The 26,427-nt window shown below is 38.1% G+C and overlaps 1 protein-coding gene across 1 annotated transcript; it reads left to right on the top strand.

Moving 5' to 3' along the window:
* The first annotated feature begins 3,411 nt into the window (after positions 1-3,411).
* LRRC40 (leucine rich repeat containing 40) lies at positions 3,412-25,915 on the top strand. The gene is made up of 15 exons (XM_032218967.1): positions 3,412-3,637; positions 6,507-6,688; positions 7,510-7,583; positions 8,879-9,008; positions 14,066-14,189; positions 14,784-14,926; positions 15,576-15,748; positions 15,974-16,064; positions 16,158-16,203; positions 16,801-16,912; positions 18,869-18,976; positions 19,879-19,989; positions 21,077-21,154; positions 22,205-22,390; positions 25,413-25,915. Exons 1-15 carry the CDS (start codon positions 3,478-3,480, stop codon positions 25,534-25,536), a joined length of 1,842 nt encoding a protein of 613 aa, XP_032074858.1. The 5' UTR covers positions 3,412-3,477; the 3' UTR covers positions 25,537-25,915.
* The last annotated feature ends 512 nt before the right edge of the window (positions 25,916-26,427 follow it).

Consider the following 26,427-nt stretch of genomic DNA (forward strand, 5'->3'; position numbering starts at 1 on the left):
TCCATTTGAATCGAAGTGATGGATAGATTGCATGCTTGCATGCTTGCATGCATAAATTGCATGCTTGCTTGTATAAATTGCATGCACAAATCTGTCTTATTAGCCTCTCTCCATTGTAATAAAACAGTGCTGGCAGAGGATCTACTTTTTGAGTGTTTTAGCCGATGTATACATGAAGGGTCCTTGATGCTAGTCCATCACTAGTACTGATGGTGTTGTCTGATTTGGGTAATGACACCTGCAAGAAATCCAAACTCAGCACCAAGGATTCCTCATTTCAATCCTGAGCTACAAATGTTTTCTTTTATTGATGTATAACTTGCTTGATCACCAGCACAGGAGAAAGCCAAAGCTCAGGAAGTGGAACTAACTTCCTTTTTCAAGAAGAAAGGAGTCTTGGCCATTAGCCTAATTAAATGAGTAGTTCCTAAGTACTATAGAAGTTATTCATATTTCTAAACAACCCATCTCTCAAAGAGTGGCTACAGTATGATTTATTCATTAGGTCACTGTTAAAAATGCTATTTCTTGGTTACGGGATTTTATGTAAAATAGGCAAAGTTTTTCTATTTTATGTTGTGAAATTTTCACATGTTCCATTGTAAAGCTTGACTGACAAGTAAATTGTAAAGATGATTTACAATTTGCAGAATTTAACAAAGTATTATTTAACAGTGCATTGTTTTCGTGGCACAACATAACCGCGAACGTCAAAAGCGCGCCGACAACACCGCGGCGCTAAAACCGCGATGTCAAAAGCGCGCCGACAGAAGCGCAATTTAACTTAATGTAAGGTTTAGGGTAGGTTTAGCGTTAGGGTTAGGTTTAGGGTTATTTTTAGGGTTATGTTACAGCGCGCTTCTGTCGGCGCGCTGTTGTCGCACGGTTTTGACGGTGCGGTTTTGTCACCGCGCTTTAGTCACACACGCTTTAGTCTACCGCGGTTTTGTGGTGGAACCCATTGTTTTAAGCACTACATCATAGCATTAAAGTAGATTGAATATGCCATGTATGTTTGTTCTGGAGGTCACCAGATTGCAGAAGACTAGGCTGATATGTTCCGCAGGTTCAGTTGGTGAAAGTGACATGAGTTCTGATTCCCCCCCCCTAAATTTAGGGGGGGGGACATTTTGAAAATGGATTGATAGTAGAAGACAGTACCTCACTTTATTGTTAGATCTAATTACTGGTGGTTGAGCCAGTTTGGAGTAATGGTTAAGGCACCAGGATAGAAACCAGGAGACTGAGTTCTAGTCCTGCTTTAGCCATAAAACCAGCTGGATGATCTTGTGCCAGGCACTCCCAACTCTAGGAAGCAGGCAAGGGCAAACCACTACTGAGATCTTGACAACAAAATCCAGCAGTCACCAGAAATCACCACTAACTCAACAAAAGTACTATTTTTAAAAAAATCATCAGTTATGCTAATAATTTCAACCTTGACTATTCACTGTCAAGGTTGACAGACAGTGAAGCTGAAGCTGAAATACTTTGGCCACCTAATGAGAAGAGAGGACCTTGATGTTGAGAAAGACTGAAGGCAAAAAGAGAAGGGGACAGCAGAATATGAAATAGTTAGTGTTATTGATGCAATGAACATAAATTTGGACCAACTGGGAGACAGTGGGACCCTGGTATGGCATGCTATGGTTGAAGAGGTTGCAAAGTCAGACACAACTTGGTGACTGAACAATAAAAATGCTGATAATTGGCTGAATCTGTATAAAATTGCACATGTCAAGCATTCCAATATTAAATATTTTATTCACTAGAAATGTTTTTCTGATTTCCAGAGAAATGATGCCTATATGTCGCTGCAAAAGCAAAAAGGCTTGCAATATCTTAAGACTAGCACACTTATAATGTCTTAATTTTGTAAATTATGGTCCTTTCATTGTAAGTTTAGACCAGGAGTGTCAAACTCAGGTCATCATATGACATATCACGACTTTCCCCTCTTCGCTAAACCAGGGGTAGGCATGGCCAGCGCGTAACACCTCCAGTCCAGGGGCCACGAGTTTGACACTCCTGGCTTAGACCAAAGGAAAGATGGCATGCATGCATACATACACACACGCACACACACACACACATACTGTTCATTCATCTCCCTCGATATGGACAGAAAATATGAAATAGTAAAATGATGTATCAGTGTTAATGACAATAAAGGTGTAATTAGAAATGGTACAGACTGGCTAGTTTGCTCAACCTATGACTACGGACATCCCTGAAATGAATGGTTTGGTGAATACTAGAGAACTTCTACCTTTACTTCTTTACTTAAACAGAAACAGAATGACCAAGAGTGGATAATAAAGAAGTGGGAGCAGGAATTACTTCTAACTTTCTTCAGGCTTCCTCATTGAATTTCCTTAGGAGAATCTGGCAGGCAACACTGGAAATCTCTCCTTTCCAGAAGGCTGAGTGAGGATGGGAGTGCTGAGTGATTTAAAAAAATTCCAATCTATTATAGTCCTGAGAAGTCTATTTTTCCATTAATGTACAACATGGTGTGATCCTGCTTGGTCTTTCCCCACATCAACTACTGTCAGTTAAGTCCTGCCATTTAGCTAAAGTGTAACATACAACTGATCAATTTGTAGTTTGGTTTATTGTTGGAACCCAATCATCTTGTTTGCAGACCAAATATAAAGTGTTTGTTTGGATGTAGCATGCTGAGTTAACATGGTACATTAATCTGGGGTTCTGCTTTGGTAATTGTGCAAGTTCAACCACATTCTTGCAATGATGAGCTGGTTAACATACATAGAGTGGAAAGAAATCATAACTGTTGGGACAGAACTGGAACCAGGGCCTTCATCCAGGTTCAACTTTAACCCTACCTCACAGCCAAAAGCACAATCAGAACAGACAGAATAACAGAGTTGGAAGGAATATTGTAGGTCATCTAGTCCAACCCCCCAAAGCAGGAGACCCCACTACCCCATTATTGACAGATGGCAGTCCAGTCTCTTCTTGAAAGTTTCCAGTGATGAAGCTCCCACAACTTCCGAAGGCAAGCTGTTCCACTGGTTGATTTGTTCTCACTGTCAGAAAATTTCTCCTTATTTCTAGGTTTGAACAGCTCCTTGCTCAGTTTCCATCCATTATTCCTTGTTTGGCCTTCAAGTAATTTGGAAAATATCGTGAATCTCAAGGAGATGGCCAGTTTGGGAAAGAGGAAAAGTGGACGCCTAGTTTCATCTCTCACATTAGAAAGAGGCCACGTTTCTTTGACAGTCAGTCTAACTGGGAACCTTCCCCGTGCGTTTTCTAACGTTTAAAGCAAAAGCCACCGGCCGCTGACAGTTTTATTTCACAAGACCGCCTCTCTGTTCTTCTCGCGCCTCCTCCTCCCAAAGGCGGCGGCAGTGAGAGCAGCCTGGTCCGCCTTCTTTGGGCGGAGAGGCCGGCTGGCCGCGTTTCCCGCCGCCTCCCTGGAATTCAGGCGGGAGAAGAGTCGGGGCGTCCGCGATGTCTGGAGCGCGGAGACGGGGCGCGGGGCACTCCCTGGCGGGCTTCAGGCGAGGCTCAGAGCAGGATGAAGCCAACGCGACCGCCGTTCCCCAGGGCTTGCTTCGGGCGGCTAGGAAGAGTGGGCAGTTAAACCTTTCCGGCCGGGAGTTGACCGAAGGTGAGCACGCCAGCGCTCCCTAAAGAGCGAAGGCAGATTTAGCTTACACCTCCCTAAAGAAAGACGGCCTCCGCCCGTTCCCAAGCCGGAAGGGCGGGGATTCAGCACCCCAACCTGGGAGGAGACGAAGGGGTCTTTTTCTACCCGATCCTTCGGCTCGGAGAGGGTTGGGGGTGGGATTTTGCATTATTATGCGTCATTCACAGCCTCTTTTTTGCCACCGGGATTTTTCAACCCGCAGAAGAAACTCGTTTTTGTTTTCATGACTTCCTGTGGTCCTATGGGTTTTGTGTGTTTCTAGTTGTTCCGGGAACAAAAATAAATAAATCAGAAGCCGGTGTTGGTTAATACGAATTAAAAACTACTCCTGCAACTCTTGAGCCAGCCTGCTGGGGCAATATATAAAGCCTGACTGCATTAGTCAAAGGCTTTATATTGCCCCAGCAGCATTTATATTGCATTGGATCTGAAGAAGCTTCTTGGATGAGAAGTTAAACATCTTCATAGAACATCCAGTAAGTTCAGTTGCCTCTTGAAAAAAGCACTTTGGGGAAGACTCCGTTAACGGTTTCTTGGGTTTACAAACCAGTTTTAGAGGGCATGTCCTCATGATTCAGCGCCTCATCCCCAGTCCACCATAGAAATAGTTTATATTCATTTTCCCTCTTCTCTTATGACACATAAACTGTGCCATAAGAAATGCTACTGTCCTATACTTCATTTATACCCATGCAGACTTGGCTGAGATTGGCCCAGCTCCAAGTGGTTCAATTTTGGTTACTGTCAGCATTCCCCATCTCCTTTAGTCAAAGGGCACTACTGCTCTCTGTAGTCTGGACAATACAGGTAGTCCTCGACAACAACCACAATTTTGCACCCAAAAATTTCCATTGCTAAGCAAGATAGTTATTAAGGGAATTTTGCGCCATTTTACAATCTTTCTTGCCACAGTTGTGACATGAATCATTGCAATTCTTAATTTAGTAACATGGCTGTTAAGTAAATCTGGCTTTCCCATTGACTTTGCTTGTGAAAAGGTCACAAAAGGTGATCACATGATCCCAGGACACTGCAGTTGGCATAAATACATGCTAGTTGCCAAGCATCTGAATTTTGGTCATGTGACCATAGGGATGCTGCAGTCTGAATAACGGTCATAGGTCACTTTTTTCACTTGCCACTTTGAATGGTCATTAAACAAATAATTGTTAGTCGAGGGTTACTGTATTTTTCAGAGTATAAGACGGACCTTTTCCCTCAAAAAAGAGGCTGAAAATCTGGGTGCGTTTTATACACTGAATACAGCATTTTGTGCCTCCCGTAACCTGCCCCCTTCACCAAAATGGCCGTGCATAGTTTTTAGGTGGCTTCCAGAGTGCTGAAAAACTGGCCGTTTTTTTGCTCAATTTTGCCCCCCCCCCCAGCCCCCAGGAGCACTGTATAAGCCTCCTAAAGGCTATCCATGGCCTTTATTTGAAAAAAAAATGGGTCTGTTTTTGCGAAAAACGGGCTGTTTTGGGGAGATTTGCAGACTGCAAAAGCTTTTTTTAAAAATTTGCCTCTTCAAAACCTTGGGGCGTCTTATACTCTGAAAAATACTGTACCTGTATGGACACTTAGATTCTACAGCCTAACCTGTTGGTGTTTTGCGTAGCACTGATCTGCAAATATGTATCTAGTTTTTTTTCCTGATAAACTGTTTTTAATGTTTGGTTAGGGATCTTTTGAAAGGGTGGTAGAACTACTGTTGTCTATTTGGAAGATCAATTTAAATGGGAAACGGTACTATTTTTCTGCAGCCATGGTTTGCATGCTGGAACCATTTCACCTACTCGAGTGTCATTTTGCACACTCCACTCCAGATATTGCCAGCCACAGTCTTGTTGCTGGCACTGCCTTTTTCTTGCATTACATTTATAGGGATATTTGGGAACTGGGATGAAATTCACAAGAGTAGCAACAGTTTTTATTTAAATAAGCATGACCGATAAAGGATAAGTTGATTAATAAATCTGTGTGCAAAAATAGGTTACCTGATAGTTGATGCAAACAGTTTATGAAGGAGATAGGAGGGACTTTTTTAGATATGCCATAGGAGCACTGTCACACTATACATTTCCTCTGCCCCATTGATTTGTGAACTGGACTATATTTTAGCTTATTTCAGTTCCTCTGGAAGACTTGTGGACCCATGGTTAGAAATAGCTTAAGTGGAAAGTTGTCACTGAAGAATCAACCGTCACTTAAACAAGTTGAAAGATGACTAAAGCCTGCAGTCCAGACACCCAACCGCATTCTCCCAAACTGGACACAAAACAATTAGTGTTTCCTTTTCCTGCTGAATATAGGAGAGAAAAATAGTCAGTGGAATCACAGGTTGTTGCCTTCAACTGTCCTTTGGCAAAGCTATAAAGGGCAGGACCACTTACTATCTTTGTTAGTGAGGCAAATTTGAGCTTAACTGTTGGGAAGTGTAAAATAGGCCAGCATGCTTTTGTGCAATCTCCAAATTGCAGAATCAAATATACTTAATTATTTTGTTATTTGTGGACTTTTGAATAAAATGAGATACTACATCTTTTAAAATTTTAGAAAATGTGTAATTCTTCTCAGAAATAACATCTGTATCCAAAATCCACCAATTTATTCAAAAATCAGTATTAGTTTTAGAACGGATGGGAAACCATAACTCTTTTATGACTTGTGGACTTCAATTCTCAGAATTCCTGAGGAAGCCAGAATTCTGGGAGTTGAAGTCATAAAAGGGCCATGGTTCCCCACCTTGCTTTAGAAGAATAACAACAATAATGGAAGATGAATGATTACTAAATGATTTTTTCATATGGACATACCCTATTTTTGTATGCAGTACCTCTACATGTATGGCGAATAAATTTGGATACTCCAGAAGAGGCACACCAAAACCTCTCTTTCAGTAGTGCTGATCGCTGGTGGGAGCAAACTGACCTCAACAAACTGATTTTATCTTCTAACAAACTGCAGTGTCTTTCTGATGATGTCCAACTCTTACCTGCCCTCACTGTGCTTGATGTGAGTAAAATAACTTATGAATGTCTGTTACTTTTATGTTACTAATCCTGCATTGATCACTTTTGGGGGAAAACATCTTCTGGTCTATAAATTGTTAACAGTTTTGTTAAATGATATATTTTGAGGAGGATAAATATCTCTCTTGATGCTTTTTCCTTTTCCTCCCTCTCTTGCACACATTCACACACTCCTGTAGAATGAACAGCTTTTCTTGAACAGAGTAACCCCAGTTCAAACTCTTGTCCGATTTGTTACTTAATCTTAAATCACTGTTTTTTTATAGACTATTGTGAAGTTAGAATGAATGTTGGTCTTCCTTAGCCTGTTGTCCTTGTGTAATATAGTTTTGGCTTATAGTTCTGAACATTGAGGAACCTTTGATATCTGAAATAAAAATGTTCTTGTATTTTAAAATTATATTAAATACAAGTTGAGGAATTCTTGGAAAAGGCTTTGTCTCATATTTCCATTGCTAGTTCTTTAGAAACCTGAATATATCCCAAACCATTTAGCAAAAACTTTATTGTAATAATTTTAAGTCAAAACATGCAAATCATCCATATAAAAACTTTCCTCAGTGTAAAGATGGCTTTTTCCCCTTGCCTTTCACTCTTGTTTCTCCTTTCCATCATTTGTCATCATTTGATGAAATGGCAAAAATAAGAAGCACAAACTTCTTATTGCAATCTGCACAAATTTAGTACAGATTGCAATGGATAGCATAATTTTAATTTTCAAAGTCTACCTTTTAGCACATTTGAGCATTTTATATATCATATTTTAGCAAAAAAGAAATTCTGACAATTTTTTATTACTTTTAGGTGCATGATAATCAACTCACGTCTCTCCCTTCTGCTATAGGATCACTAGAAAATCTTCAAAAACTTAATGTGAGGTAAAAACATTCTATAAATGAAATATTCATGAAATAGAATCTTTTGAAATATAGTTCTTAATAACTACTGGTACGTTCAAAAGTATTTGCAAGCCTTGGTGTGTTTTCTATGAACAGGATGTTTTAAATTGAAAATGTGTGTTTATGAAGAGAAACGAGTTAGGTTTCTTTTGTACAGAAAAATCTGTTTTTTCAGTTCAAATTGGTTATATGTTTTGTTCTGCATAAAGCAAATCTTTAAGTTCAAAGCTATATCTTCCTCAAGTCAACCTCAAATTCTGGTGATCTTAAGAACATGTTGTTTTCTTGGAATAAGAAAGAAGTGTTTTTTTTACTTTTCCAATTTAGTCACAGCCCTGGAATTTCCTGATAATCCCGCATTCTAGTATTAACCTGACTAGCAGGCTAGCATTAGCATCAAGGATACTTGATGTGACCATATGCTGTATGTACAGTATCTCTTCTCCTTTTTTTGTACCATCTATTCTAGCATGGTAAGGAATGTTGACTGACAGGTAAGAGAGAAGAAAGCCCTTTCTGGTGACATCTGTCTTCTAGAATGCCATCCCCCCAGAGATCTGATTGGCCCCATTCCTGTTGGCCTTCCATAAGACTCTGGAGATGTGGCTCTGAACTTGGAACTTCAAGTGTGGGATAGAGCCCATTGCCTGGCTGCGTTGAGTGCTGGTGTGAATTTTTTGGGCTGCTATGTTTTTTTAAATATTTATATGCATGCTTTATTATTTTAATGTTGTAAACCATCCAGAGTATTGCGTGAGATGGGCAACTATATAAATTCAATAACAAAGTATCATAGTTTTCATCTGAAAGCTCAAACAGGTCTTTGGCAGTTGATAGGAGTTAGGGGGGAAAATCAAAGTACACTCTTTACTTAAAACCAATGTGATAAGAGCAGTATCTGTGCTCTTAAATTGCTCAGTTTTGAAATCTTGAATATTTCTCATTGTTAAGAAATTATTATATAAATACTTGCAAGCTTTGATATTTTGCCTTAATTGAGAATTTTAGTTTAAAAAAATAAATAAATCCTGGATGTAAAGAATATTATTATTTCTGTTAATATAATCCCTGAATTGTAAGCCACTGACTAGTTCTAGGATTGCATGATTCTTAGTTCTTAACTTAGTAGAGAAAAATAATTACACAATAGGCAGATTAGTTAAGGTAATAGTTCAAACAAGCAAAAGTAGTTCATACTGTAGTTATTTATTAAACTTAATAGCAGACCAATTGTATATTAATGCAGCCTTTTACAATTTGTATTTTATCAATAGTCATAATAAACTGCAAAAGATACCAGAAGAGCTTACTCAGCTAAAACACTTGAGGAGTCTGCTTCTCCAGCACAATGAATTGTATCACTTGCCTGATGAATTTGGACAACTTGTCAGTTTGGAAGAGTTGGTAAGTAGAAGCTGATGGTTTATGACTTTCTCTTTTGGTTGTAGTTGCTACTGTTTGAATTGATTTGTTACTCATAGACTAAATATAGTATATTTCTAGGACTTGGAGTAGGTGACCCCCCCCCCCAAGTACAGGTAGTCTTTCGAAATAAAATATTTTATTCAATTTTCACATTCCATTTGCAATCATTTATATACAGGGTATTTACTATAAGAAAAGAAAAAAAAAAAAGAAAAGAAAAAAGGGAATAAAACGAACAAGTAAAAAGGAAACACAACTCATCATTCACAACCCCACCTAACCCTTGCATCCTCCATACACCCCATCTACCCCCTCCAACTTTCCTTTCTCCCTCTAACACTCCCCTCCTACTTCCCTTTCCCCTCAAACCTTCCTTCTCCCCTTACTCCCCAGACACCCTCCTTACATTCCCCTTACTCCTTACATTCCCCTTACTCCTTCCTACTCCTCCCTCTTCCTTCCCTCTACCTCCCTCCTTGGTGTATGCCTTTATTCGAATGTTGTTTGATCTGATAAAAGTAAAATGAACCAAGGAAAAAAATAATAATAATAATAATAAAAAAAAAAAAAAAAAAAAAGGACCACCGTATATAAATACATTCTTGTTCTTATTAAGACTATGTTAACACCCCCCCACCCCACCCCCCACAATCCCCATCCCTAATCCTCCCGACTTCCCAGGGCCCACACCTGGCATTACCTTCTATCTAAAATATCTTGTATACATATGAATTAAAAAAATAAAAGTAATATATCAAAAAAAAAAAAAAAAAAGAAAAAGAAAAGCAGAGAAAGAAAAAAAAAAAGGAAAAAAAGAAAAGAGAAAAGAGAAAAAAGAAAAAAAGAAACCACTCTTTGTGTTGATCTCAGCCCCCATCTTTATCTATGCTTAAATAATATAAATCATTCTATCTATATTTTATTCTCATCTCTTACTTCTTTGCTATTTACCCCGACCTTCTGTAGGCTCTCCCGTTCCCTTCCTAAACCTCATGATCCCTTCCAATAAGATTTAAGCAGCGTGATTCATGCCATATATTCAAATATAACTTTACAGACAAGTAATCAAACTTTCCCTTCTAGTAAAATTTAAACAGCGTAAATGATCTTTCTTTACCCCTTTTTCAAACAGTAATTCAAAATAATCTAACCAGATTTCCCCTTCTTAGTAAAGTTAAGCAGCGTAGATCAGATATTACTTTACACAGGAATCAATTTCTATCTTAAGATAATTCCAACCGACTTCCCCTTCTAATAGGATTTAAAAAACTTAGTTCATTCCACATGTATTTTACCCTCATCCCCCACTTGTCTGATATTTACCACTATCAAATTTATACTACCATTTGTTTAAAATATAACTCAGAGCGATTTGTAGCATGAATCATTCCACATATTCCAATAATACTTTCAGCAAGAATCAGTTAACCTTCTATTTTAAGGTAGTCGCTTCTAACAAAGTTTAAACAACATAAATCATTCCGCATTCTTTTTACAGTTATCTTAAAATAATCCCAAGCGGCTTCCTGTTCTAATAAGCTTTAAACAACGTAAATTTTGCCCTCTTCCCTTGCTTGTCTGATATTTACCACAAATAACGTAGTTCATTCCACATGCATTTTACCCTCATCTCTTGCTTGTCTAATATTTACCACTATCAAATTTATACTAACGTTTATTTGAAAAGTAACTCAGAACTATTACAACCAACTTTCCCTTCAAATAAAAGTTAAATAGCATGGATCATATTCAAATAATACTTTCAGCAAGAGTCAGTTAACCTTCTATTTTAAAATAGTCCCATCTAACAAAGTTTAAACAACATAGATCATTCCGCATTCTTTTAACCACTATCAAATTTATGCTAACGTTACTTTAGAATCTAGCTCAAAGTAGTTTCACCCAGCTTTCCCTTCTGATAAAAATTAGTCCACTTTTTCTACCGGAGAGAGGTCTCAAACCCCCATTCAGTCCTCAACTTTAGGAAGTCTTTTGAAGTATCTAAATTCTCGATCTGCGTTCTTCTGCTTCTCCGAGGGAGGAGGGGCTGCCCCCTCCATCTTGCAGCCGCATGGCCAGCCGTTTGCTTTCTCCTTCCGCTTGTCTCTCCTCTCTTCCAAGCGCGTTAGGAAGTCCCGCCTTCAGAATCCTAGAATAGAAATCTTGAGCCTCCGAAACAGAGTTAAGACGAAATCTTTGATTCTCAAATGTAACCGTGATGCCGGCAGGGGCCTCCCATCTGTATCGAATCTGTTGACTCCTAAGCTCTTTAGTTAAAAAAGTATATTCCCTTCTTGCTTTCAACATGTGGAAAGGTATATCTTTGAAGACAATCACGTCTTGGTCATCAACTCGGAGACTGTTATTATAAAACTTTTGCACAATCGCGTTTCTAGATTCTTTTGTAGAGAAATGTATAATTATGTCCCTCGGGAGCTGTCGCTGTTCCGCTATCAATGAGTTTTGGCGATAGATTTTCCGAATCTGCCAATCAAAGTTAAGTCCCGGGCTTCCCAGCGCATGGCTGAAGGCTTCAGCAAAGGTCTGTTTCAAATTCTCTTGTTCCTTTTCACGGAATCCTCTGACTCTTATTGAAAATGCCTTCCTATCAAAATTTAGCATCATAAGCTGTTCTTCGTTATTTCTAATTTTTTCTTGTAAAATTTGAATATTGGTAGTCAAATTAAAATTAGCCTTCTCCAGACTTTCCAATTTGTTCTCTATTTCAGCAGAGTAATCTGACAGGGCAGACACGGCTGCAAACGTATTCGCCTTCATTTGATTAACTTTAGATTTTAGATCATCATAAAGTTGCAATACAAATTCCTTAAGTTCTTGCTTAAAGGCATTAAAGATTTTAAAGAGATATTCCTGTGTTAAAACTTCTCCAGTAGAGGGCGTAGGAGACAAAGGCTGTGTTTCCAATAAAAATTCTTTACATTCTTTAGACACATTTGTAGCAAGACGCTTCTTTGACTTGGGTGGCATAATAGATAAGCAGGTAAGCAGAGCTTCGCTCCCCTCTATTTCCAAAGAAGAAGAATTTATTTTGTTAAGGAGCGGTCTGCAAGAAGATAACACCGGCTGAGTACATCAATCATCCACGGAGAGAAATCGCCATTTTAAGGTCTGTTTAGACAAAGAAGTCTCTAAGACGAATGGTGCTGGTATTTACAATAGTAATGAAAGCATAAATCTCACAGGGGTGGGACCCGCCCGTATCAATTCTAGCTTGAGAAAACTTTATTTTGTCCTGGGGGGGGCTAGCCTGTCTGGGGCTGCCAAAAAAAAAAAAAGGCAGCTGAGAAGAAATGGCTGGAGATAAACGCTCCGCTTCGGCTGGATCTAATCTCTTTCCACAGCCAAAAAAGAAAAAAGGCTGTGGCTTACGATTAGACCCTAGCCTACGGAGCTATCCTCCCTGCCCCTTTCTTAGCCAAAAAGGGGTGCTATCTATGATCTTAATTAGATATACAGACCAGATCTCTGAGGAGCTCGGTGGAGCCCTCCTCGGCAACAGGCCACGCCCCCAGGAAGTCAAGTACAGGTAGTCTTTGACGGACAGTTCATTTAATGACTGTTCAAAATTACAATGGCACTGAAAAAAGTGCCTTATGGACCACTTTTCATACTAATGACCATTGCAGCATCCCCATGATCACATGATCAAAATTCAGACTCATGGCAACTGACTCATATTTATAACGGTTGCAGTGTTGCAGAGTCATGTGATTACCTTTTGCAACCTTCTGACAAGCAAAGTCAATGGGGAACCAGATTCATTTAACAGCCATGTTAATCGCGTAACAACTGCAGTGATTCACTTAACAACTACAACAAGAAAGGTAATAAAATTGGGCAAAATTTGCTTAACAACTCTCTTAGCAACACAAATTATGGTTGTAAATCTAGGACTTCCTGTAAAGGTTGAAAAAAGACAAGGCAGTTTATACAATTTCCCTAAGAATGAGATACTCACTACAAAGCAATGAAAGCTGCAAAAAGAGAGGTTGACAATTTTATCTCTAGTTCCTCTGCCTCTTCGAAATCCTACTTCTTATAGTTCTCGATCTACATACTGCTGGAGCCTAGCTTGTAGGATTTTGAGCATAACTTTACTAGCATGTGAAATGAGTGCAATAGTGCGATAGTTTGGACATTCTTTGGCATTGCCCTTCTTTGGAATTGGAATGTAAATTGACCTTTTCCAATCCTGTGGCCACTGCTGAGTTTTCCAAATTTGGTGGCAAATTGAGTGTAGCACTTTTATTGCATTGTTTTTTTAAACATTTTGAATAGCTTTACTAGCATGTGAAATGAGTGCAATAGTGCGATAGTTTGGACATTGAATATTGTCACCTCCACTAGCTTTGTTGTTGCTCAGATTTTCTAAGGCCCATTTGACCACTTTCGAGGACGTCTGGCTCGAGGTCAGTGACCAACCCATTTTGGTTATCAGGGATGTTAAGCTTGTTCTTGTATAGTTCTGTGTAATTTTGCCACCTTTTCTTAATCTCTTCTGTCTGTCTTAGGTATCTGTTAGGTGTGTTTTCTCCCCATCCCCCGGTCCATTTTTGGTCCCAGGAGGCTGTAGGGAGGCCTATTAGACCCTGCACATGCACAGAGGGTGGGAAGAGTCGAGTATGCATGCCCAGGGGGGCAGAACATGTGGGGTGAGCTGTCGTGCGTGCATTGCATTATGGGTACGGGCGCGCAGGTGCTTTTGGCACGCAATGACAAAAAGTTTAGCATCACTGTAATAGGATATGCCAAAGCTTTGATGTCAGAACTCAAAGTGTAAGGTAGAATTGGGCTAACCAATTTGTTTTCAGCTAACCCAGATCCAAGTTTCTTAAATAGGTTATAAATTGCAACTTACGTTTTCTCACATAGTTAAGGTTCAAAATATGGTTTTCTTTTTCTTTCTTTCTTTCTTTCTTTCTTTCTTTCTTTCTTTCTTTCTTTCTTTCCTTTCTTTCTTTCTTTCTCTCTCTCTCTCTCTCTCTCTCTCTCTCTCTCTCTCTTTCTTTCTTTAGGATATCTCTAATAACCATATCTCTGGTATACCTACAAGTTTTGCTTTCCTAATAAATTTGGTGCGACTCAATTTAAGTTCAAATCAATTAAGGAATCTGCCAACAGAAATCAGTGCAATGAAAAGTAAGTGCCTGTTGAGTTACACTTTAATTATTGCTTTATTTTTGTTATATAATTTTCCAGTTTCTAAAATAAGTTTTCTGAAACATTATCAGCAGGTTTTTAAGAAATTTTGTTTTAATATAAATGAAAAGATGGCATGCTAATTTTAAATAAATTATTAGACTAAGTCTGTTGTCTACTTCTGTCCACTTATTAGTAGCACTCTGCATGCATGCTAGCTCTGGGTGTAGACATTATTTTCTATAAATTCTGTAGGTCACATTTTCTTACAAGTTTAAATAGAAAAATTGAAGTAGTGTTTTTTTAATTCTCCCTTAACATTTTTTTATAACATACACTGATACAAATCATGCTGAATCCCAATAGTATTTCTATAAACTTACATTTACCACTGTAACTTAAGAAGCCATATTGGTAACATGCCATACATACATTTGAGAATTTCTTCTTATTGATCTTTCTTAAAGTAAACATTTATTTGGTTTCTGGAGGTGGCATATTGAAAACCTGTATGGTTGCGATCTTTAATAAGCCGTCATTATGATTTTGGTACTGATAACACAACTTCTTTCTCCATTTGTTCTCTTTCTCTAGGTTTAAGACAGCTTGATTGCACTAAGAATTTCCTGGAAACTATACCTCCTGAATTGGGTAGTATGGTTTCATTAGAACAACTTTATCTAAGGAGAAATAAGTTGTGCTACTTGCCAGATTTTCATTCATGTACATATTTAAAGGTAGGATTTGTTTTCTTTTAATGCTTTTGCCTATTAGCAGATAGTTGAGATTTGAATTGAATCCAGCAGTTTTTATCAAAATGAAAATACCTGTGTCACAATGTCACTGCAGCAGTTCCAGCTGCTATATACCTACATGCACTATTAAGATAAACATTTTGTCATTTTCCCTTTTTACAGAAATCCATAGCAGTAGTGATATATAATGGTGAAACAGAGCTAAGCTTAATTGTTAATATCTAATGAAATTGCATTTTAAATGATTTTTTCTTCAATAACAATAGGATTAGAAGCTGTTTATATATAATAATGCATATAATGTTTTCAGATAGGATGTTTTAAGGAAATGAGGAATATATTTATAAGTTGTAATTGAAACATTTTTTTAAATGAGATTATCAGAATTGTAATTATATTTGTGAAGGAACAGGTGGGATTTAATTCACAATCATCTTTATGTCTAAAGCTTGTAAAGCTTGTAAGATTACAATGCAATATCACATTTAAGGAACTCTGAATTACAATATTGCCTATTGCCGCTTTTAAATTTACAAAATTATAAAAAATATATTGGCATATTTTGCTTTTTAGACAACATTACCTTAATAGATGTAAGGACAATGTTATTTCTTTTTTTTTATTTTTCTAGGAATTACATGTTGGTGAAAATCAGATTGAAATATTAAGAGCTGAACAACTGAAGAATCTGATTTCCTTGTGTGTGTTGGAACTAAGAGATAATAAGTTGAAATCATTGCCTGATGAAATTACTCTGCTACAGGGATTAGAACGGCTAGACTTATCCAACAATGATATTAGCAAGTAGGAAGCATATTTATTACTTTTACTTGTGAAGGGAGAAACATTATATGTTAATTCAGTTCAAAACCACATTTTTGACTTTGGAAAGGGTGTTATTCATGAAACTGTAGAAATAAGAGCCATTTCTAATAATAAGGTTGAAAATAATGAATGGTGGAAATAATTATACTGTAGTTACTTGGTTTGATAGATACAGTCTCTGAAATAACCCCTCTATGTTATCAGTCTTCCTTGTAAACTAGGAAACCTTTCTCAGTTGAAATTTTTAGCATTGGAAGGAAATCCTTTAAGAGCATTCCGCAGGGATATTCTTCAAGTAAGTATACATAATGTACATACTACATAACTTATTTCTGATCCTTTACAGTCATAAGATAAACTACTTATGCTTTTAATTCTTTCATTTTAGAAAGGAACACAAGAAATCCTGAAATATCTTAGAAGCAAAATCCAAGGTAAATAATTTATTTAAAAGTCGAAAATTATAGTTAAGCAACCATAGACTTTGGAATATCTATTGGATTCTTATTTGTTTGTTGGGAAATGTTTTAGTAATTTTAGCAGAAATGTGTATTTTTATTTGGAATATATACTTAAGTGCCAAATAAACATGCAGCTTTCCTGGTTGATGGAGGAAAATGTTGTGAACATTACTTTACTGATAGAACTCAGTCAGTAGATTTAAAGATTTTTCAAAGAAAAATTCCAAATATTTTCCAGGCATGCTATATTTAGAACAGACCTAAATTGGGAGAAGGGGGGATTAAACCTGGAAGAAACAATTACTTTTGGTGATGGACAATCTCAAAAGTGGGAACAACTATATTCACTCTACATTTGGTTCTGTCTACAACTATTCAATGCTAGGAATTTTCTAGTCCATTTAATTGAACAAGTTTGATTTTTTAATGCATGCATCCAAAATGAAAAATATTTAAGGTTGAATATGTTAATCTTTTATATTAAATACAGATTAAGTTTATTGGTAAAATATGAAATAATCTTAATAGATTTGACGTATCAGATTTTATGTAAACCTATTTTTTTTGTAGATGATGAAATAAGTAACCCAAATGGAGAATTTCCCATGACAGCAATGACTTTGCCAAGTCAGTCCAAAATCAATATGCATGCTATTACTGCGCTGAAGACATTAGATTATAGGTAGGAGTATTTTAATTTTATAAGAACTATTTTCTATAACTCCTTGCCTCTGGGATGTCTTTTACCTAAAACTAAATGAATCAGATTTTAACATGCATAACTATGGCATTATTACAAGTACATACGTAACGTTTGTTAATTATTTTAATTTTTATTTGCTAGTTTAATATTTGTATGAATTGTTAGGTTTTTTTTTTTTTACTATAAACCTTAAATTGTTAGAAGTATAAAACACCATAAAAATAAACACATTCAGCTTCAGGGTGGATGTGTATCCAAATCATCTTGAAGTATTATATTGTTTGAATTTGTTTAGAATGATCTATGAATCCAACTATTTTGGTTTTTAGAATATAACCCATGGAATCAATCATTATGACTTACCGTATTTTTGGAGTAGAAGACGCACCTTTTTCCTCAAAAAAGAGGCTGAAAATCTGGATGAATCTTATACACTGAATACAGCATTTTTTGCCTCCCGAAGCCTTGCCCCTTCACCAAAATGGCCGTGCATAGCCTTATGGAGGCTTTCAGAGTGCTTCTGGAGGCTGGGAAGGGCAGAAATGAGCAAGAAACGGGCCGTTTTTTGCTCAATTTTGTCCCCCTAGCCCCCAGCAGCACTCTATAAGCCTCCATAAGGGTATGCATGCAATTTGTTTGACAAAAAACAGGCCTATTTTCATGAAAAATTGTCCCTCCCCCCATCCCCCAGGAGCACTCTGCAAGCCCTTCCCCCAGCTATTCATGCCTTTTTTTTTGGAAAGAAAACGGGCCCGTTTTCATGAAAAACAGGCCATTTTTTTGAGGTTTGCAGAGTGCAACCCCCCCCCTTTGGAAAGCTCTTTAACTGATTGATGAGTATTACATTGATCTAGTGCTGTGCCAGCAGAAACAAAGTCTTAGGTGCTGCAGATGTCAGCAATTTCCTTCTCCAGCACATGGATAAATACACCTGGAAACATCTACCTACATACCTACTCACTCTCCCTATCTACCTACTGTATTTCTCTCCTTCTCTCTCTTCCTTTATCTACCTACTTACTCTCTCTCTATCCCTACCTATCTACTGTATTTCTCTTTCTTTCTATCCCTCTACTTACCTACATACCTACACTCTCTCCCCCCTCCTTCCCTGTCTTTTTTTCTCCATCTGTATCCCTTTATCTACCTAACTACTCCCTCTCTCTCCCTACCTATCTACTGTATTTCTCTTTCTTTCCCTCTCTATCCCTCTATATACGTACCTACTTTAAAAAAAATTGCCTCTTCAAAACCTTGATGCGTCTTATACTCCGGTGCGTCTTATACTCTGAAAAATACGGTAATTAAAAAACACGTTTTTCAAAAAGTGTGGCTTGATATGAAAGTTTGAGCCCAATCAGTGGCCGCTAAGAAGTCTCTTATATCAGGAAATGTCTTATTTATACTTGAATGAAAGAAATATGACAATTCATCTTTGTTACATGAATTGCATTTTCTACTTGAATTATTGATATTGAGGTCAAGAGCTTTGTCAAGTAGACATCATTGCAAATAATAGATAAACCAGTCCAGTGTTAGTTATGATATAACTATCCTGTCTTGCGATTGCATAGGTTAGTATAGTAAAACCTTATTTTAAAAGACCAATTGTAGGTGTAGGATCTGCTATTGAAGAGAATTAATTGGAAAGTGTAGAGATTTATATCATTTATGCACAAGGTTATGAAGTTGCTGCCCAAATTAGATGAATCAAAACATAAATTTGGTCTGTTGCATGTAGGGTTTATTGTATTTGGTCTGGCACAACAGAAGATATTCATAAGGTTTTAAAAAAAGAATGATTTTTATCATTAATGGATGACATGTTGAACATTTAATGTGTTTTATAACATTCCAAAGAAAGAATGTTTAAAGCAAACAAGACTGATAATCTTTATCCTTTCAAACAAGATAACTTTTTAAAATGCTGTACAGTGAGAAACAGGCCGTTGTAATACCGGATGAAGTTCTGAATGCAGTTGGAGACAATGCAGTCAGTAATGTAAACTTCAGCAAGAATAATCTGACTGAAATTCCAGCAAGGTACTACATTTTTATAGTTTTTAATATTGCTCTTTCTGACTGTAACCCTCGCTTAATGATCCTAAGTGAAACGGAATTTTCATCAGTAAGTGATGCAGTTGTTAGGCAAAACATTGCATGACCACACCTTCACCTCTTAGCAATGGCAGTTCTATAATCCTAGTTGTGATTATTAGGCAAGAACCATGTCATCATAAAGCAGGGACCTCATGCTTTTGCCCTATTCTGCAATGCTTACCCCTACTACACTCCACCTGCCTATTTCCCCCTATTTCTGCCCTTTGGGCTGCTTCAGACTATGCCACCCTGCAGTCTGCCCTGTGTTTTGCCAACCACATGACCCTATGTTTCGTTGGTCCTGGTGCCCTGCTCTCCATTGCCCCTGCGTTCCCCACTAACCTGCACTACACCCTGTAGCTCTATTTTCCTGCGCTACACTGCCCCTGCCACCTTATGCTCCAGCCCCACTTCTGTAACTCATTCCTGCTGCTCACCTTATCCTATGCTTCACCTACACTTCCACCCTGCGCTCTGCCACCTCGCCACTCCTACTGCTTTGTGCTCTACCCTATATCCTCATTACCCTGCTTTCCATCACACTTAATATTATAAGTGCCTGGTCTCTGTAGTTTCCATCTCACTTTGGGATGAAGTATAGGCTTTCAGATTTTTGTTTTTGTTTTTTTTCTTAGCAATTGCTCATGGCCTTTTCTCAAACAGCGTATGTTTGTTTTACTTTGGATGGCATTATATTTTAATTGTGAAATATAGACCAGTTTAAAAAAAATATAAAAGTTTAAATGCATTATCAGCGGTTTTTTTAAAACCACTCCAAATAATGCAGATCCTAACAACATCAATTACATTTCTTGCTTAATTATTTATTTTTACAATTTCTCCAGGATTGTGGAACTAAAAGAATCTGTGAGTGATATTAATTTTAGTTTCAACAAGCTGCCTTCTGTTTCACTGGAGCTCTGTATGCTTCATAGACTGACACATTTGGACCTCAGGTAAGCAATTCCTGAAAAATTTTAAAGCTGCATTTGAATTATACCTGTCTCAGGTTTTGTTTTCTCCCCAAATGCAAAAATTACTGAAAGGTTATCTAAGAACTCAATTTAGAAGTGTCAGAGTAGGATAAAACCAATTCAGCTGAGTCGCAATGGATCCTGAAAATAAACCTTTCTCTCAAAATCACAAAATCATTAATAGGTAGGAATGTTTCAAAGGCTCCGTTTCATTTACTTCAGTGAGATTACAGAATTGTGGTCTTGGGATCCCGGATAAAGTATCTTGGATGCATGAAAATTATTCTAAATAGAAGCCCCTTTCAAACACTCCCTCTTAATATGTGGGCAAGACTTATTTGATTCTTATGAATCTGACTAATGTTGACACAGATATGGTTGAAGTCCAAGATTATATGATTGCATATTGAAGTATGTAAGGTTTGGCATTAAGAATGATTCTAGTTTACTTTCAGCCATGGAATCCTACTGGTTGATTTTGGGCTAGATACACTCTCTTCTACTACATAGGATTGTTATGTGGGGAAAAATAAGTTTTATACTCTGCTTACATACAAGCACATGCCAAATAAACATACTAATGCTTATGTCAATAATTTCCTTAACATCAAGAGGAGAAACTAGGCCATAATTTGCATAATATGAGACCCACTTATTTATATCTATTCTCCTAGCCATATATAGTAGATACAAGTAGAAAGAAGAGACCTTTAGAATTAGGCTAATGTTTCTTAACCCTGGCAACTTGATGTGGTATGAATTTTAACTTCCAGACATTTGCTAGTTGGGAAATTCTGGGAGTCGATGTTTCCAAATCTTCAAGTTGCCATAGTTGAGAAAAACTGAATTAGGCTATCTAGAGTAATTCTCAATCTTACTAGCTGGAAGTTCATGACAGGTTTTGAGAACAGCAGTTCTCCTATTGTTTGACCCCAGAACTACCTTCCTTTCAAACTCAGTTATATTAATTTGATGGGGAACATCATTTTATGTATGTTTTATATTACATAGTTCAATTTAAATATTGACATAAAATAAAAAGTGATTGCTTTTCTGTTTGACAATTTAGAAATAACATTTTGACATCTCTGCCAGATGAAATGGAAGCATTGGCAAAACTACGGACAATAAATCTTGCCTTTAACAGGTAAATGCTTTCTTCATCATGTGATATTGTGGTGCTACCAGGGACGTGCAGTCAGGGGAGGCAGGGCCTCACCACTGTCATCATGAAAAGAAAAAAAATGTAAAAGGAAAAAGGCTGAGGTAGTTGCTGCCAGAGTCACAGACATCTCTATGTCGGACACAGTGGCGGGACTTCGCCAGGGCTTTCGGAAAGCCGCGCCGGGCTTTGGCAGGGCTTTCCGAAAGCCCCACTAAAGCCCTGCCGCTGTGTCTGACATAGGGTGGCTTTTGCCCGCTTGCCTCACCAGCCATAAACCTCACTGCACATCACTGGGTGCTACTATTTATATTTTGGAAACCATTGTGCATTTATGTCACCTAAGAAGCCTGATGTACAAAGAGAACCAATGCAGGAAACTTTTTGGGGTATTTCATATTTGAAAAAGCATCTTCTGACAATGGAAATGCCTGTCCATAGATGTCAAAACGTTAGGTTCCCTTCTTCACTATTCTGCAATAATTTAAGAATGATTCACGTAGAAATTGATTGACTTGGGACATTATAGTTAGCAGGCAATTTATTTGTCATTCAAAGATCAATTATACATAATTTTTTTTTGTTAAAGTGACATGTTCTCCCATAAGCTCTGTAAAAATTATCCTGTGGCAAGATGGGCAACCAATAAATTTAATAAATAAAATAAAAATAATAAAATAGGATGGGTAGAATCCAAACAGTGCTAATTGGTTTTTCAGGATACAAATTTATTTTTTAAAATACTTTATCACCTGAAATCACTACCATTAAAAATAATTCTTTGTATTTTATTCCTTATAATTAAGCCTTTTATAAATTGCATGTGTTTAGAGTTTACTATATAGCAATGTCATCATTCATCATGTTTTTCAACAATGTGTTGAAAGACTAGTTTGTCACGTTTAGTCTCTAGTGCGATCACAAGACTTGTAACAGTATATTGTTGGTTCTGTTTCCACATATTTTTTCCCTTCAGTGTAATCAAATTATTTCAACCTACATATTTATTAATGAATTGTGTATTAATTTTTATAGATTTAAAATATTTCCAAAGGTCCTCTATCGCATCCTTACTCTTGAAGCCATTCTTCTTGGAAATAATCAGATTGGATCCCTAGATCCTCAACAGTTACAGAAGATGGAAAAACTCAGTACTCTAGATCTTCAAAATAATGATCTCCTACAGATTCCACCAGAACTTGGGAATTGTGACAATCTCAGGTAACCATATGAGTCTTGAGGGTTTCTAAAAGCATATTTATTTTACCAAAATACTGTGTGGAAGCATTGCAAACATTTATTGGGTTTTTACTGCTATATTGATGTCTGTTGAACTGATTTGCTTTTACTTTTTAAAATATGTATTATTTAGTTATTTGTGGATATGGAGCATCAGAAAATATTCTGTTCCTTAGGATAGTTTGCATCATTTTCAGTGAGGAACACTTTTCAATGTGCTCCTATTTTTACTTACTTATTTGTTCGAATAAGTTCAATTGTTTATAAACAATAAAAATGACATCATAAAAACAAAAATCCCTTTTAAAATACATTGAAACAATGAAAAACTGTTAAAAAGTGAAAAGAAAACATAATCTGCAAGAGAGTGAAAACAATCTCACTAATAGCATAGCCATTTTGCCAGCTCCATGTCACCCCTATCCAGTCCTCAGGCAAATGGTCTTCTGCTGGACCTAATTAGGCAAGTAGATATAATTGAATGGAGGGTGTCCCTCAAATAAATTGGCCCCATGCCATATAGGGCTATAGAGCAGTGGTCCCCAACCTTTTTATCGCCGCGGACCAGTCAGCCTTTGATAATTTTACCGTGGCCCGCTGAGCGCGCGCAGGGGTGGGGGGGCAAAAATGGGGGAATACAAACATACTTTTTAAATCCACCTTCCCAATTCAACACCTGAATCATATCCCACCTTCCATTTTGTATGTAGATTTTAAGGAATAAACAGCTGAATTAATCAAGGTCAAAGATAAAAAGAGCAAGGGCAAAATTAAATAAGCCAGAGGATAGCAATGTAAAAAGAATACAGTATTAAGCCCATTCACTCTATCTAAGCCCCCCCACCTCACAAGGTTGTCGTGGGGGAAATAGGGGGTGGGAGTATTAGGTATCTTCACTACCATATATAAAAGGAGAAACGCGACCCGGGAGCGCAGCCTCCAAGAGTCCATATCGCCAATAACTACGCGTGGGGGGAAAGGAAATGTGTTTTGTGAGGAAGAGAAAGAGCGCGCTTCACCGATGCCTGTTGGCGAAATTTTGGAAGAGAGGCAAGAGACTTCAGGCACCGAGCCCCCACCCCTGGCTGCGGCAACTGGAGTGGGCGGGAGGCAGGGAAGGGGTGGGCAAGACCTCCGCTTTTCCACCGTGCGCTGCAATAGCGGCAGCGGCGGCCTGAATCTGGCGACTGCCCCTCACCACCTCAGGCGGCGCTCATACCCTCCCCTTTCCTGTGCTACCGTTAGACTCCTCTCAGCCCCCCACCCACGCCCGTGGAGGGCGCACACGCGCCAAAATCGCGCACTCCCATCTCCCCTCAAAAGACCCCCCCCGCCCTTGGCTGCCCGACGTTCTCTCTCTCTCTCTACCTCTCCCGCCGTTCCTTCTCACAAGCCAAGGCCGGGCGGGAAAAAGAAGAGAGCGGTCTCCAAGGGCTCCGCTTCCAGCGCATGGTCCGCCCCCTCCTCGCCTCGCTTCCAGGCGAGCCGACTGAGGCGAGAAAGGAGAAAGAGGCGGAGGCGTTCACTGAGGGGACGGCTGAGTCGGGGAGGGGGCGGAGGTGGTGTAGTAGTGGGGGATTCTTCCTCCTCACCTCACTTGCTCCTGTGCTTCCGCGCAGCTCCCCCCCTCCGGCGACGGCGCTGCATGAGTGAAGAGTCGGCCGTTGCATGGCCCCCGGCCGCTGCAGCGATCATGGCCCCCGGCCGCTGCGCGGCCCGGTGCCAGGTACTCCACGGCCCGGCACCGGTCCGTGGACCGGGGGTTGGGAACCACTGCTATAGAGGACATAATGAGCAACTTGAACTGAACCTGGAAGCAGGCTGCTAACCAATGCAGCTCACAGAACAGAAGTGTAATGAGCACTGATCTAAGTGTGCATATAACTACCCTTGCCACATCTTGTAGCGGCTGAAGCTTATGGATTGTCTTCAAGAGTAGCCCCATATAGAGTGCGTTAGAACAATCCATGTGAAATTGACCATGATATGAGTGATTGAGAGTAGAGCATTCTGACCCAGCAGATTTATGCCCTATCAAGCTAAGTAAATTCTTGAACATCATATATACCGAGTTCAATTTAATAAAAACCTCAGAATCAATTTGTCGGAAAGGCCGTGTCTAAATAAATCGAATTCTTCTTTCTTCTGTGTGGAGTGAAGAAGACAGTGCACATTCAGTCGTCTGACGTTTCTAAGTGATGGCTATGCAATTAATTATCTAAAGTAGAGCAGTTCAGCTTTAAATTAAATTAACTGATAATTATTATTCAGAATACTAATAAGGCCCAAAGAAAGTTTAATGTGTAGGCTTTTTATGTGTAGACCTTGTTTCAAGAATTTAGAATGGATGAGGACTTCTTTTATGTAGTATGTTTTTCTTGCACGTTGCATCTGGAACTACAAGAGAAGCTTGTAAGAAAAACTAATCAATCAAAATATGAAGCTGATTTCAAGTCTGCCTTTGAGATAGAGAGTAGACTTTGAGATAGAAAGTGGACTTTAAATAGAGATGCTGAGAGAACATGATTTTAAGGGTACGCCTGTAGAGCAGTGGTTCTCAAACTGTGGGTTGTGACCCCTTTGGGCCCTTTCACAGGGGTCGCCTAAGACCATTGGAAAACACATATTTTCAAAAAAATACAGAAAGCATAAAATAATTTTATGGTTGGGTGTCACCACAACATGAAGAACTGTTTTAAAGGGTCATGGCATTAGGAAGGTTGAGACCCACTGCTGTAGAGGATAAAAAGATATTTTAATAAGTGGCAAAATTATTACTGACAGGTAAATAGATTATATATACAATATTGCTATTGGATGCTTGTTTAATCTAGCAAAATCCTTATGCGAATGGAAGCATTTTGAAGATGTTGATTCAGCTTTCTGCAGTTTGAATGAGAAGAGTCTCCATAGATTTCCTCACTTCCTCTGAATGTTTCTGTATTCTTATAGACTCTGCAACTGAATGAACAGGAGTTCTAATTGGTTTCTGTCTTTCTCTTAGAGTACTTTTATTGGAAGGTAACCCTTTCCGAACTCCCCGTGCAGCTATTCTGGCTAAGGGAACAGCTGCTGTGCTTGAATATCTGAGAAGCAGGATTCCTACTGTTGCTGCTGATGTAAACTAAAAAGTGTGCAACATCTTACTTTCTGAAGAACGAAGATCATGGCCTTTGTTGTTGAGAAACATAACTTGAAAATGCATATGCTAGAAAGTTGCTTCTAGGGTTCTCAAAGGATTTTAGTCTACCTGCAGGCACCTCAGGCTGTTCTTAGGATCATACTTGTATGGCATATATTTGGGTGAGTGATATATGACTCTACCCAGCAAAAGCAAATGGTTGCTTATGGTCTTCAACATATATATCTGATATGGCCATGTTCTAATTTTATATTTGGTACTTCTCAGCTGTTTAGAAATCTGTTTATATGTTTTAAGCACCCCAAAAATGTGTTTGCTATTGCTATTATAGAAGAAGTATAAATTAAAGATTTGGTTGCCACTGGTATTTTGGAACATGAATATAATACATATTTTAAAATCAGATTCATTTTCAAAAATAGCATTTATACACGTTTACAAATGCAAAAAATATTTATGGAACAAACATACAACATACAGTATCACAAATATTAGGAAGTAGTACCTTGATCCAGAGTATTCCCAACTTTAGGGGCAGGTAGGCTGTCATGGTTTTTGTGGATTTCATTGACATCATTGCAAATATTAGTTTTGTAGGAAGCAAACTGGTGAGGTTCTGTTCTATTAATCCTTTCATTCCCATCCCCCCCTCCCAATATATCACGTTGAAAATACCCTCTTCAAATGTTTTCCTTGTATTCTGTCCTAGTATGTTTGTTTCTTAATTGAAAGGATAAATATACTTATTTCATTGCGGTATCCTACTTGGCTTGCTTTCAGATTATTTTATTCTGATACAAGTCCCTGTCTGAGTGAGGATTCCTGCCAAATTCCAGTCCTGAAATACTAAGTAAACATTCAGTTAATTGATGAGTTG

The sequence above is a fragment of the Thamnophis elegans genome, chromosome 5 (assembly GCF_009769535.1).
Source record: "Thamnophis elegans isolate rThaEle1 chromosome 5, rThaEle1.pri, whole genome shotgun sequence".
NCBI classification, from domain to species: Eukaryota; Metazoa; Chordata; class Lepidosauria; order Squamata; family Colubridae; genus Thamnophis; species Thamnophis elegans.

Excerpts from the sequence above, each read along its gene's own strand:
- LRRC40 (XM_032218967.1), top strand. The coding sequence starts at position 3,478 with ATGTCTGGAGCGCGGAGACGGGGCGCGGGGCACTCCCTGGCGGGCTTC. Across the intron at positions 6,689-7,509 it reads CTGCCCTCACTGTGCTTGAT|GTGCATGATAATCAACTCAC; the intron begins GTGAGTAAAATA and ends TATTACTTTTAG. Across the intron at positions 16,204-16,800 it reads TCTTAGAAGCAAAATCCAAG|ATGATGAAATAAGTAACCCA; the intron begins GTAAATAATTTA and ends TTTTTTTTGTAG.